General features: G+C 47.3%; 1 protein-coding gene across 1 annotated transcript in view; it reads left to right on the forward strand.

The window, feature by feature from the left end:
- PRKG2 (protein kinase cGMP-dependent 2) overlaps positions 1 to 13,754 on the forward strand; it is a 57,817-nt gene extending 44,063 nt beyond the window's left edge. Inside the window, exons 19-26 of the mRNA XM_064510391.1 lie at positions 6,769 to 6,893; positions 7,194 to 7,471; positions 7,975 to 8,113; positions 8,977 to 9,172; positions 11,097 to 11,825; positions 12,615 to 12,851; positions 12,998 to 13,238; positions 13,337 to 13,754. Of these exons, the coding sequence (XP_064366461.1) occupies positions 6,769 to 6,811 (43 nt within the window). The 3' untranslated portion in view covers positions 6,812 to 6,893; positions 7,194 to 7,471; positions 7,975 to 8,113; ... (3 more) ...; positions 12,998 to 13,238; positions 13,337 to 13,754. The remainder of the gene's footprint in view (positions 1 to 6,768; positions 6,894 to 7,193; positions 7,472 to 7,974; positions 8,114 to 8,976; positions 9,173 to 11,096; positions 11,826 to 12,614; positions 12,852 to 12,997; positions 13,239 to 13,336) is intronic.

Here is a 13,754-nt window from a genome sequence, read left to right on the forward strand (position 1 = left end):
AAGTTCCAGGTGCTTCAGACTGTGTAATAGAGATATCTCCATTGCTGTCACATCTACTTGCACCTACAGCAGGCAACGGTATAAACATAAATCCTCAGGATGATCAGCTAGAAACATGGTATTGTTTACTGGTTTTGTCAGGGGTTGTTGATGTGGGAGTTTAATTCAGGTCTCGGAGAAATCAATGCCATTTTTATGGGATTATCTGCCCCGTTGGACCTCCAGACTCTTTCATCTAAAACCAAACAGTTGCTGTTTAAGAACAGTAGTTAAGAGCTCTAGAGCAACATTAAGTTTTTGTCCTCTTTCTTCTAATGAAGAAACCCTCTTGTCTGCTTTTCAAATTTTTGGATCATTCTCTGTATAGTGTTTGTAGTAGCAGTGTATTTGCCTAGCATGTCTAGCATGTCTCTCTCTTTTTTTTTTTTTTTTAATTAATGTCTCAGTTAACAGCAGTGTACCCCACTGGGCAAGTACTGTTACCTCTATTGGTACTTGGTTAAAGATAACCATCTAATAATAGTTAAATACTTCCTCATAGCTGTCATTGCCCAGAAATTGGGAAGGACGCCAGTCTTTGTACCGCAGTGTGCATTTTTTAGAGTAGATGTCTTTGCAAAATCCCTGCCTTTTTACTTGCTGTCCACTGGTGGCATGATCTTTACCATGGGCCAGCTGCCCCAACACACAGTCAGTATTGTCTATGCTGAAACCTGTCCTGCCACCTGAGCTACCCAGATTAAAGCTCTCTGTGAGGTAAGCTTGCCCAAACAAAAATTGTGCTTCCAGTTGCAATGTAGTCATATGTTGTGAGAGGCAGAGATAAAAAAAGGTGAAGGTTTATCTCATCTATGTGCATTTCAATGAAGAACAGTGTTACCCTGGCACTCTTTCAAGCCAGATGTCTCTGAACTGTGGTGAATTTTACCTAACTTACTTGTTTTGCTCTGTGCCTATCTCTCAACTCTACAGTCTTCAAAGGCCACCTTCCTTACTTTGTTTCTACGTTTCTCTGTTATAGAGCTATTTCTGGGTGGTATTATCACTGTTTTACCCTATTCCTGCAAAATGAGTCACATGTGGAGATGTCAAGAGATGAAAAATAGTTGTTTGTTTCATTCTGTGATCATTTTTCCAGTATCAGTGGGAATCATACTTTTGAGTTCAGTCTTCAATGGATTAGACGTTTCCTGCTTTTTTTTTTTCTATGAGTTATTCCTAAGGCCTGTGGTTTGTGATTGGGAAAAGAAGCACTTTGACGCTTCTATTTGAAACCTCTTCTCACGTTGCTAAAAGAAGGTGGAATTCCCGGGGGGGGCCACGCATCTGTGCGTGGCTGTGCTTGCACGTGTGTGTCCACATACATGTACCCGTGTGCATTGACCCGGCTGTCTCTTCCGCACTTCTGTACAGAGGAGCTGCGACGTAGCTGGTGGCCCTGAAGCTCCCCCTGCTACCACTCACTCCCTTGTAGGGCAATTCCAGTTCTCCAGTGTCCCTGTTCTAACAACTGTGTTGTCACATGGAAGGAAGTTCCTGTGATAAAATGTTTTATAGCCCTTGTTTTCATGTTTTAAAGCTGTTAATAATATAGTGCTTCTAACAGAAAATAGTCTCTCTCTCTGTCTCTCTCTGTCTCTCTCTGTCTCTCTCTCTTTCATTTCTTTTTAATTAGGTGGTTGAATGGTTTTAACTGGGATGGTCTGAAAGTGAGGAAATTAACATCACCTTTAAAAAGAGAGGTATTGGGCTTTGGCTTTCAGTATCATAATGCTTTACTGTTGCAAAGATGCTTGGCTACAAAGAAAGAACTAATGTCAAGTGCAGGATTTCCCAAAGAAGCACTTGCATTTTTATAGCTCACCATTTTTAGTGGAAATTGAAGGAAGAAAAGAAAGACCAGCAAGTGACAGATAACTTAAATTCAATTAAATAGTGGAAATATTATTCTGTCTGTGTGCTTAACATTAGATTTTCACCACTATTAAAATAAATGTTGTTTGGTGAGAGATGAGTAGTGAAACGCTGTATTTTCTTGGGCAATAGGCACATTATTAAGATGCACTGTTCACTGTGCAGAGTACAAATTCCCATATTCTCATGATATTGAATTACAGCACAGCCTTGAATAAGCTTCCTGTTTTAAAGAGCCCATTTCTCTCTGCCCTAAAATGATAAAAGATGAGAGTGGAGAATTTGAAACTCGCTTAATAATAACAAATAATAATCCTGAGGTCTTCTCTGAGTAGCTACTCCATGCAGTCTTACATGAATTTGAATCAAAACTGTATTCATTGCGGCCTGGTTTTCTTACCAACTTCTGTGGGCTGTGGATGAGATGTAGCATTTGGTAGTGTCTGGAGAGTGTTTTTCTATGAGGAGACTAGTATCTTTGTTCTATTGTCAAGCTAATTATTGGAGTTTTATCTTTTAAAGAATGATGAGACACATCCATTGAAAGAAGTCGTCCTTACCATGTTAGCCTTTCATTCCTCTGCTGGTAGCAATAAAACGTGATGCATAATTAATGGAGAGTATTTTCAAAAGTTACCTTCTGAAGCAACCTTTTGTTTGTGTTTTTAATGTCCTAGCTGTCTGGACCCACTGATTACAGCTACTTTGACTCCTATCCACCTGAAGAGGGAACCCCTCCGGATGAACTTTCAGGCTGGGACAAGGATTTCTGAGAATTTTTCTTCCAGGACATTTATAGAGAATCATAGGCATCAATTCTAAACCTGTTCACTTGTTTCTTGAGTAAAATTAAAGTACTCAAGGTTTTGTGACAAACATGATGTTGCTGAAGAATAGAAGACAATACAGGAAGCAGAATAATGGATAATGCACCAAATTCTGTGTGCATCTTTTGTAACAAGGGCATCCATTCAGTCAGCAGATGTGACCTGAATATTTTTTAATACAAACTGCCCCAATGAACGTGTTCTGATACTATGGATTGGATGTATAGTTTTGCCACTGGAAATATCACTAGCTAAAATTTTGCTATTAGCAAGGTTACCATATTTCTTTATTTTGAATGAAGAAGATAAATATTAAAAGACAGTAACTTTGGGGCATTTGTCAACAGCTGACACTATAGGCATTTATTTTTGCATTTTATTACGTCTACTGTGTGTTTTGCTTTTTCCAGTAATAGCCAGTGTGTTACTGATCCAGCAGCATGCAGAAAAGAGACTTTTTCTAAAAGATTGATTTGATTTCATGCTGCAGCTAAAAGGGCATCACAGTGGAAACAGTGTCTCTGTCAGTCTAGTTTTGCACCAGATTGAGTGTGTGAGACAGACTATAATGGGTCAAATGATAATCCAGTAAGAAACAAATTATATACATTATAGAAGTTGCCTTGAGAAGCAGACTGTCGTATGCATTTCCCTAGCTGCTTCTAAGAGCTATGTCCATTTTTTTAATGCTTTGCTTTTATATAGTGGAAAGATAAAATAAATTGACAAAAGGCATTTGCCTTGCAGGAAAAAAAAAAAAAGTATAGAATCCTGTTCTTTTTTCTTTAAATATATTTTCAGAATGTTTTCATTGATATATAGGCAGAAAATTTTGTGCTGAAGTCCTAGATCTGTTCACATCAGTGGTAAAACTCCCACCCATTTCAATGTCCCACTTTCTATCACTAGGTGGGAACAACCATTTCAAATCATATTTGGCATTAATATAATAGATATTTGATAGATAATAAGATTAGGCATCTTATTAACATATTCTGAGTTCTGCTTGTATAGGAGAGCGTACGAGAGCAAAAACTTGATTTTTCCTCTTGTAGAGAATTCTGTTCACAAATCAGTTTAAATATTCTGTTTTCTTTTGACCATATTCCTTTCTCTAAAATGGCTGCTAATGTGATTTAGAAAGACAAGAAATTCCAAGCTTCTGTCAGAAATAATATAATAAAATAGTATAATTTTGCTTTCTACCCCAATTTTTCAAGCTCCCACTTCACTTACTTTGGCCCAAGTAAACAAATTGCTAATCAGAACCATCTAACGACCTGAGCAAGGGAGTCCAGTAGAGAGCCAGCAAGATGGTCAGGAGGCTGGAGCACTTGTCCTGTGAGGAGAGGCTGAGGGACCTGGGCTTGTTTGGCCTGGAGAAGGGAGGGCTTTGGGGGCACCTAACAACACCCTGCCAGTGCCTCTGGGGAGGTTACTGAGAAGGCAGAGCCAGGCTCGTTGTGAAGCTGCATGGGTAGGATGAGACGATACTAGTCATACACTGAAACAGGAGAGGTTCCAACCCGACACAAGGAAAAAAGTATTTTCCCAGGAGACCAACCAAGCAGTGGAACAGGATCCCAGAGGGGCTGCACAATCTCCTTCCTTGGAGCTTTTGAAAACCTGACCAGGCAGAGCCCCGAGCAACCGGTCTGAAGTCAGTGCTGACCCTGCTTTGAGCAGGAGGTTGGACTAGAGACCTCCCCAAGTCCCTTCCAACCTAGTGATTCTCTGATTCAGAGAAAGAAATTTTAACTCCAAGCCATTTATATAATTAAAATATATCGCAACACATTTTCCCATCCGATTTTATTTATGCCTGATTTTTGCCATTTGAACCCTTAACTGTTGGAGTAAGGGAACTAGTTTGAAACACCGAGTGGATAATAAGTGCTGTTGCATGTTGTACGTTCACGGTTTAAACAGAAAAACTCTGTTGCTGTCTGTTAGGAGCCCCAGCTGCTTTGGAGACGTTCCTGGTGGTCATGCTGGGCTCATGGGATCGATGCATCTGTAACGCTTGCTTGGATTTGAGCCTAGCTCCCATTGAGATAATTTCCAACCTAAAAATCTTTTAGATGCTGAAACTGCCCCAGCACACTGCATTTCCCATGTTGGATGGGAAACCTTACAGGAAGCTTGTAACGTGTGCTCATGGTTTGGATACCCACGACTGCTGGCCAGCCTGGTAAGGTGCTGGTCGTGACTCATCCCCGCCGGGCTAGGGATGGACTGCCTTAGGGACTGCCTCTTTCTCCAGTTCTGGTGAGCGAAGGAACTTGATCCTTTGCTCACTGAGGTCAGTGCCAAGCCTCACTTTGCCTTTAATGAGACAGCACTGGGCCCTCAGACTGGATTCCCTTCATGAACAGCAAGGGAGGACTGCTGCCTTTTTTTTTTCCTTGAATTTGCTCCTCACTGAAATAACCTGTGTTTGGTAAGCCTCTGAATATGCTGTAGTAAAACATTAATTTGATGCAGGTCTTGCAGAAGACTGACAAAATGTTCCCATAACATAATTATAGGGATCAAACTAAAGAGATTCTTTAACTATTTTGATACACTCTGTGGGCTAATTGATTTGTTCCGTGTTTACAGTTATTTTTTACTGCTGAGTGGTCATGACTTTGACTGCAAATCAATTTAAATTTTTGTCATTTTAAATTTTGTATGACATTCAGTCCAATAAAGGCAGTAGAAGATTTTCCATTGAATTTAATGACGACCGGATTGAGCCCTTTGAGGACGACACTTGCATGTTTTGCTGGTTTTGTTTCCCTGCCTGGCTGTAAACTATTTTGGAAACCTGCAGCCAGTAAAGTCTGTGTAAAATGATGATAACCATACACAGTCATGAGGGTGGAGCAGAGGCTGGAAGCTGGGGCTTTAGATGTTTTAGGCACTTGCAGCTGATACTGTTTAGCAATACCAAAGAGCAGATTTTTCTATTCAGGGTTTAGACAAGCACTAGATGTTGTATATGTGTGTGTGTCTGTTTCTCTCTCATAAACATTTTTATTATAGTTAAGTTACATAGCCAAGTTGTGACACCCAAGTTTTATAAAATGTTTTCGATTGTACTTTTTCTTTTTATTTACAGGTATTTTTCTGAGGTATATGTTTCAGGCTGAGTGTTGTTTTTTAAGTGAAGAAATAGCAGTATGATACATTTAGTGCAGTTAGCATTTAGGTCTGTGCAACTGTAGGGTATGTTTTCTTTTCAGAGCAATCATATACCTTGCTTAACTTGCAGTGTGTGCAAATGAAGTAAGTTTACAGGGCAATGGGCAGTGCATTCACTCTTTACAAGGGCATGCCATACAGCAGCCCAGATTCTTGGCTCTGAATTGTACTTCTTGTCCGCATGATTCAGAATAGACTGAGATAGAAAAGGCTATCCTGGGGATAGAGCCACTGATGTTATTTCTTGCAGCATGTACCCCACTCAGACTGAGCTTTCCCCAGTGAGTGTTGAGAAAATGAATGCATAAGAAGCTATAATGATTGAGATGACAAATCTTTCTGTATTTATGTAGAGGACCTGTGTACATCTGATTCATTTTACTTCTGGTCTGTATGCGAATAACTAAGTTGAAAATTTCCAGAAATTGAAGCAGATGCTGATACAATACCGCCCAAACATTCCTTGAATGAACCCAAACTGTCTTCAACATCCTTATGCTTTAGGCATCAACTCAGACCCAATGGAGTTATGCTGTTGTAAAACAAGTGGGAAAATAAGTGACTCAGGCCGAAGTGGTTTCACAGTGCAGGAAACGGTGAGAGATTTGAATGGGGCAGTTAGGACAGTGACAATTGTTGCATTTTCTAATTTAAGGTCAGTAGGAAAAAGATTCTGACATTGGCATGCTGTGGACATGTTAGTTAACTGTCTGCGCAAGTTCTCGCCCCAGTGCTCATATCTGCTGTTCTGCCGTTCTTGTCTTGTTGGCTTTGCTTTTATTCTGTGGCTCCCTGACAAACTCAACACTAGCTATGTCTTTTCTTGTACTTCTGCCATTAGAGAACATGCCTTAGGAGCCAGGAGGGATGGCGATTCTTCTTGAGGACATAGCCAAGGATCAGTCAGCCTGCACTCAGTGGACAGAAGCACCTTTCCTGCAGTCCTGCACCAGACCGGAGATGTAGGTAAGCACTTAGGAGAGAGGCATAGACAGGAGCAGCAGCAGTATTTCACTGACGTACAGCAGCTGAGAACTGGCAGATGTAATTTTAAAGCTTGTCTGATGCACTTGCTCAGCCAAAAGCCATTACAGTTACTGAGCTGCAGGCTAGCAACGTCAGAAGACAGAATGAATTATTAAATTATTAACTATTAAATTAGTGGGCTAATAGTGGGAGGCACAGCTGCTTAGTAATCTAATTACTCACTAGGGGAATAAAGTCCATCCCCAGGTAGACTGTCTTACATGCTGTCTTGCTAAACAGAAAACCCTGAAGAGAAAGAAAGCCCCATTCCACCGCTTGTGCCAGGCACTGTGTGCAGACTGACCGGAGCGGGATGCAGTCCTGATCTTCTGCCAAAGGGCCCAGCGGCTCCAACTCCCTGCCAGGATGCAGGACACCAGGGCCTGCGCCCCCTCACCTTGTGAGAAGCTGGGTCCCTCGAGCAGTTTCCTGGGAATGGGCTTCACTTCTCCTAAGGAACAGAGTCGTTGCAGTATGGTGACTCTCCAGCCTCCTATGGGGAGTTTGAAAGTTGCCAGGTACTTTCTGCTCTGCACTGCATTTGGGAGGATGTTGTCTTCTGCTATTCTATAAAGGGAATATGTTGTGGTCCTAAAACAAGGCGATTTGGGGAGAAATGCAGCCCTCAAGTATTGCCAAGCAGCTCCCATCTTTCTACAGAGGACAAGGGGTGTCTACCTTGAGAGCATTTAGCCTTGTACTGGACATTGAAAATACTGTAAAGGAAGTGATTTTGGTGAGAAAGGGTTACTAAATGCCAGCCACTTCACCTTGAAGAAAGAAAGGGGAAGTGTTGTCATGTAGCCAAGGCTGCCTTGTAAAGCTGTGTGAATTCTCTTTTGTGACAAGTTCTCTACAAACTCAGGATTAGATTTGGTTAGGTTTGTTGTTTGAGTTTTCGTGTATTTTTTTTATTATTATTAGCAGCCATTGTCATGCTTAATTGTATAAGATACACATTTATCTTTGCAGCTATTACAAAAGACAGCTATCAGAAACCAGCACCTGTTTTTGCTTGCAGGGTCTGCTGCCCACTGGTCGTCCAGGCCGGCCTCCAGCTTAGCCTGCGGCAACCTTCGAGTGTCCCAGTGACACCAGGCCAAGGAGTGGGCTGACGGTGAGAAGTTACAAGGCGAGCCCTACAACACCAGCAGCCTGGGGTACGTCAGCTTGGGACTGTCAGTAGAGCCATGACACGAGCTCACACAGCTCAGCCCCACAGAAACAGGCTGCTTTTCGTCACCAGGACACACAGCAGCACAGCCGTCTCCTGAGTCCTGGGCAGTGAGCAGCTCTTTGTTTGCAACTGCCTTTCATTTCAGTCGCAAGAAAAGCAGAGGGTTTTTTCCTTCCAATTTCTCAGCCTGTTTGACTTGCACATACATTGTCTAGCTTTGCTGCTGACCATTTGCCTTAGGAGAAGGTTTGCAGAGTTGGGCCCAGCCTTCCCAAACCCTAGCTAGGCACCTGTCAAGCTCCTTGTGCCAAAAACCTAAGGGATGCAGCTGCTTGCATTTTATTCATGGAGGTGTAGAAAAAACCAAAAAGCCACCCCCTCATCATCATCTGCCAGAATGGTTTTAAAGTCGTGGTTACAAATGAGCCTTAATGTTACTGCGGGTTTTTCAGTCTGATGGCTGTCAGTGACCAGCTGCTTTCCCTGTGCAGGACTTGGTTTCCCTTGTCTGCGTGGGCATTTTATACCCCAACAAAGGGAAGAAAAGCTTTTTATAAAGGAGGAGAACATAGTTCTTCAACCACAAAAATGGGCCTGGGGCAGGTGCAACACCTGAAATTAATGGAAATTCAGTCAATCAAAAGGAGTTTAAAGTAATTTCTGACTGTGTAGCTGTACTATAACATCATTAGAGGGACCCTCCAGTTAAACCTGAGTTTTTTAAATGCCTTATTTGCAAGACATATTCCTTTAGGGATGCTATGATTTAGAACTACTTTAATATGCAAACTAAAAGTCTTGCATTGTGGGCTTTTATCTTTCCAGTCTCTGTTTTACTTATTCCAGGTTGTATCTTTCCTCCAGGTCCAGTGCCTCAGAAGCTGCAGAGCAGCAGCCCTCCACAGAAAGCACTGGCGGGAAGCAGATTTATACCGACAGGAGGTCTGGCTGTCCAGTGGTTTTGCTAAAGAGCAGGAGAAAAGAACATCCACGTGCAGAAGCTGAGGGACAGGCTCGATCGCCGTTTAACACTATGCTTTCCGTAAGTGTGAAAATGTTCAGCTATAACTCACGTATTGGCCTGTCCTCCTTCTAGCTTTCATTTTAGAGTCACATGGGATGGGAAATCACTCGCTGTCGTGGTGCCTGCAGACAAAGACTAGGAAAATCCTCTACTGGAGGATTTTTATTTAAGCAGACCTCACAGTGAAGCCTGGCCTAAGCAAGACCAAGGCTGCTGGTGTCATCCCACAAATAAGCCACAACATTGTACTTGCAGCCTGACCAGCTGCCACAGAAATCAGAGGCTGAACATCCTTTGACTCGAATATGTAAAAATAAATTAGAGCAGTTAGTTAAGTCAAAGAAGGAGAATGGTGCTGGAGTGTAACTGGATATGCTGCAGACGATGTATATCCTCAATCACTTGAGAGGGCTTTGGGGCTTGGGGATTTTTTCAGCTTTGAGCTAGGCATGCAAAGGTTGATATTCTGAGTGACTCAAGCCAAACAGTTATGTTTTGTGATAATTTAGCAGGATTCAGGCAAAAACAAATTTGCCTTAATAGACTCACATGAAGGATTATCAAAAGCAAAGGCCAAAAACCCCAACCCAAACAACAAACCATTAATAATCCAGCTGATTTGTCAACTCTGGTGTGCAAAAGATTTTAAGTCAGCCTAGGAGGGAAACTTCAGATGCACCCAGGTACGGTCCAAGTGCTCATCCTGTCCCCTCCGAGGACTGAGCCACAGAAAGAAAAGCTTGCATTTAACAGGTGTTAAGATGCTTGTTTTCATTAATCATTTTTTTGGTTGTTCATCATGAGACTACAGCTGCCATAGGTGACCCCTCTTCTTTCCTTGGGCTAAAAGACAGAGAACCATTTCAACAGATCCTGCCAGTTTTTGGTCTCATTAGGGAACACACTAGCTTTATAGAGTCCTGAAAAAGAGTCTGCTGGGTTAATTGGGAAATGTAGGAAAGGACTTTGCCTTGTGGTACACATGCTCTGTTATTGAAGAGCCACAAGTCCTTCAGGGGAGAAGTGTGGACAAAAAAATTGTCATGCATTTCCATATGTCTGGTCATTTTTGCTGAGCCATATTTGAGCGTTGTGTTTCAGAGAAGAAACAGATTCCGTCCTGAAAATATATAGTGAAATTTCTTGGTTACATTGCAAGTTTTCTTTAAGGCCTCTTGTTGTAGGTGCAGGAGAGTCTTCAGTAAGTGCCTGGATTCCTAAGAAAGTTCTGCTCAGCTCAGCTATGAAGCTGTGTCCTAAAGGGTTTAGCAGCCCAGGATGACACAATTTGTTGAAGGAGTAACAGCAACATAATTGATTAATTTAATTAATACAGTCCAATTAAGGACAAGGGGGAAGCCTGTGGGAGACCAGAATTTGCAACCCAGGAGTTGCAGCATTCAAAGCAGAGAATTTGGAGTCAAATTAGCTCAAAAAGGAAATACTGTGGATGTGCTGTTTTCATTGCAGGGCTGGCCAAGCAATTGGGAGCAAGGAAAGAGTCAAAAAAATCTTTTGTTTCATGTCCACACACACACACGCAGGGAACACTGATGTCAGGTTTTTATGGAAATGCACTTTTAGGCCATCAATAAATCACTATACAAATGAGCTGCTGCGGTCTATGAGGAGAGAAAAACAATAGCTAACAGGTTAAATATTTTGCATGAATACTTCTAAAAGTGTCAGAAAGCTTGTAACCATTTCCAGTGTATTGCTTTGGCACTTGAACTGTAGAAGTATTGGAAAAGGGTTAGTGAATAGTGTGTTGATGGGGCTGCTGCCACCCACCGTCAAGTAAGAGTATAGATATGATGAGGAAGACCACAGAGCTGGGATTTCCACCAAAGGCCTCTAGGTTTAGAACAACAAATATCTTGAATTGGATCTGCTTAAAGGAGCAAATCTCTCCCAGCTTGTGTTATGCCTTTCCCTTTTTCAGTGAGGGCACTGTTCCTTTCAGAGCAAAACAATCTGTGTCAGCCCTCAGCGCTCAGGATTTGCAGGGCGATGGCATCAGGCACCACGGCCCTGACCCGCGGGCTGGTGTCGCCGGCCCCTGGCCCCGCGGAGCCGCCAGCCCATGTGGCACCCTGAGAGCAGGTGAATGCACGTGTCTCTGGGAGACCTTTTCTGCGCTCGCTGCCGGGAGCAGCGGTTTTGTTAGCTGAACTAAATCCCCGTGTCGAGTCTCGGCGGTAACAGCCTGAAGCGGCGGAGGTCTTTCCAGCGCAGCCGCCAGGCGGCGCCGCCGCGCCGGGACCCCGCGCCCGCCCCGCCCGGCCCCGCTGCGGCGGCCGCCGGCTGCGGCTGCTGCTGCGGGCGGCGACCCCGGCCCCGGCCCCGGCCCCGGCCCGGTGAGTGCGGGGAGCCCCTTCCCACCCGGACCCCGGACCCGGCGCGGCGGGGGGGGGGGCGGAAGGGGGGGCTCTGGGGGGCGCCCGCAGGGCCCGGGCGCGGCGCTGGCGGAAGGCGCGGAGCCCTCCCTGGGGGCGGCCCCGGGCCAGGCGGCGGCGGGCCGGGCCGCGGGGCCAACGGAGGGGGCGAGGGCCTTTGCCAGCGCAGGTGATGCCACGTGGGAGCAGCCGAGCGGGGAAGGCTCAGCCCGAGCCGCGGCGAGGAGCGCAGCGCGGACACGGGGAACGCCGGCGCGGGAGGGAGGCGGCGTCCGGTGAGTCCCCAGAGCGGCGCCCCGGCTCTGGGGCTGAGCGCCCCGTGCAGGGGCCGGCCGTGCCCAGGCGCGCGGGGGCTGCGGGGAGCCGTCGCTGCCGGCGGGGCCCCCGGAGGGTCCCCGAGGCCCCGGAGCGGGAGGCCCCGCGAGGGCAGCAGGGTGCTGGGCTGCCTGCGCAGGTGGCGGCTGGGCAGGGCTGTGCCTGGGGGCACCTGGCGGGGCCGAGGGGGCCGAGGCAGCAGCAGGCTGGGGCTGCGGAGCCCGTGCCCAGCTGCTGGCGAGGAAACACCCCTCCTGCCTCGTGGCTCCTGGCTGCTGTCGCCTGCACGGGGCGGTCTGGGGGGGGGGGGGGGGGCGCGAGTCGGCGTGTGGGTCCCGCTGGGCTCGGCAGTGCTAAATGCAGCCGGGGCGCCCGCCCGCCCGGGGCAGCGTCTGCCTTCCCCGAGGCTGCTGCCGGGCTCAGGCCGAGCCCCGCGGGGCAGCTCTGCCCGGGGAGGCTGCGGCAGGGCCGCGGTGTCTGTGCCGCAGCCCCAGCGCTGAGCGTGGGGAGCCGCGGGGCGCCCGGCGGGGTGGGCACGGCCGAGCCGGTGCCTGGGGGGGCTCGTGGTGGTGCTGGGCCTCTCCTGAAACGCCCTGCACTTCCTTTTTTTTTTGTGTTGTTTTTCCTTTCCTTTTTTTTGTGTTGTTTTTTCCTTCCTTTTTTTTGTGTTGTTTTTCCTTCCTTTTTTTTTGTGTTGTTTTTCCTTCCTTTTTTTGTGTTGTTTTTCCCTTCCTTTTCCCCTTTTCCAGGGACAGAGGAGCCCCAGCAGTACTGTCTGGGACGGCCAGTGCAAATGCCGCAGCTTCACCCCAGCACTCCACTCGCCTCCCTCCTGCCCCGCGCGTGGCCCCACTCCTGGCTGGGGACGACCTGCCTGCGCCCGCCTGGCTCCGGGAAACCCTGCTGGGAGCACCGCGCGGGCTCCTTGCAGCGCTGGCTCCCAACAGCTCAGCTCCAGCTCCAGCGGTGCCCCGACCTGCGCCCGGGTGAGGCTGCGCTGGGGAATGGCCCCGTTGTGGGGCCTGCGGTGGCTTGTGGTGGTGCTGGGCCTCTCCTGAAACACCCTTCATTTCTTTGGGGTTTTTTTTTTGTTTAGTTTTGTTCTCTTTTTATTTTCTTTTGACATTTCCAGGGACAGAGGAGCCCCAGCAGGGCTGCCTGGGACGGCCAGTGCCAACGCCCCCGCGTCGCCCCAGCGCCGGCTCTGGGACGCTGCCGCCTGCGCGCAGAGCCTGGGACAGCGTGTCCGGCAGCAGGGGCTGCATCCCGGCCCCTCTCGCCCCCGCGGGCACCTCGGAGGCGCTGCCTGGTGAGCCGGGGGACGTTTTCCCCCGGTGCCTTCTCCCTGAGGAGCCTGGGGGGTTGTGTCCCTGGTGAGTAACAGCTCCAGCCTCGCTGCCTGTCTCTGTGTCCTGGCCAGGGGCTGCCGACACCGCGCGACGGCCTCGCGCCTCCTTTCTGCGCTCCGCAGCGAAGCCGGGAGCACCACGAGGTTTGTTTCCTCCCGGACAGGAGCCGCCCGGCTCCCTGCTCGCAGCAGGACGATGCCTCCGCTCGCCTCCCTCCCGCCCTGCGCGGGGCCCCGCTCCTGGCTGGGGACGACCTGCCTGCGCCCGCCTGGCTCTGGGCCTCCTTGGGAGCCTGCTGGGAGCACAGCGGGGGCTCCTCGCAGCTCAGCTCCGGCTCCTTAGGGCTCGGCCTCATGACAGCAGTGGTGGTGACTGACAAGGTCGTAAATCAATCACTGTCACAGCTTGCGTATTAATATCATGGTTCAGTATTCCATACATATTACACAGTTAGTTTATTAACAGTGTACATACTCCATGCACACATTGAATAAAGAGTCCCAGTCTTGTACAAAGGGGGAATAAACAGGGGAACTGGAA

This window comes from Dromaius novaehollandiae, chromosome 4 (genome assembly GCF_036370855.1).
Source record: "Dromaius novaehollandiae isolate bDroNov1 chromosome 4, bDroNov1.hap1, whole genome shotgun sequence".
In the NCBI taxonomy this organism is placed as follows: Eukaryota; Metazoa; Chordata; class Aves; order Casuariiformes; family Dromaiidae; genus Dromaius; species Dromaius novaehollandiae.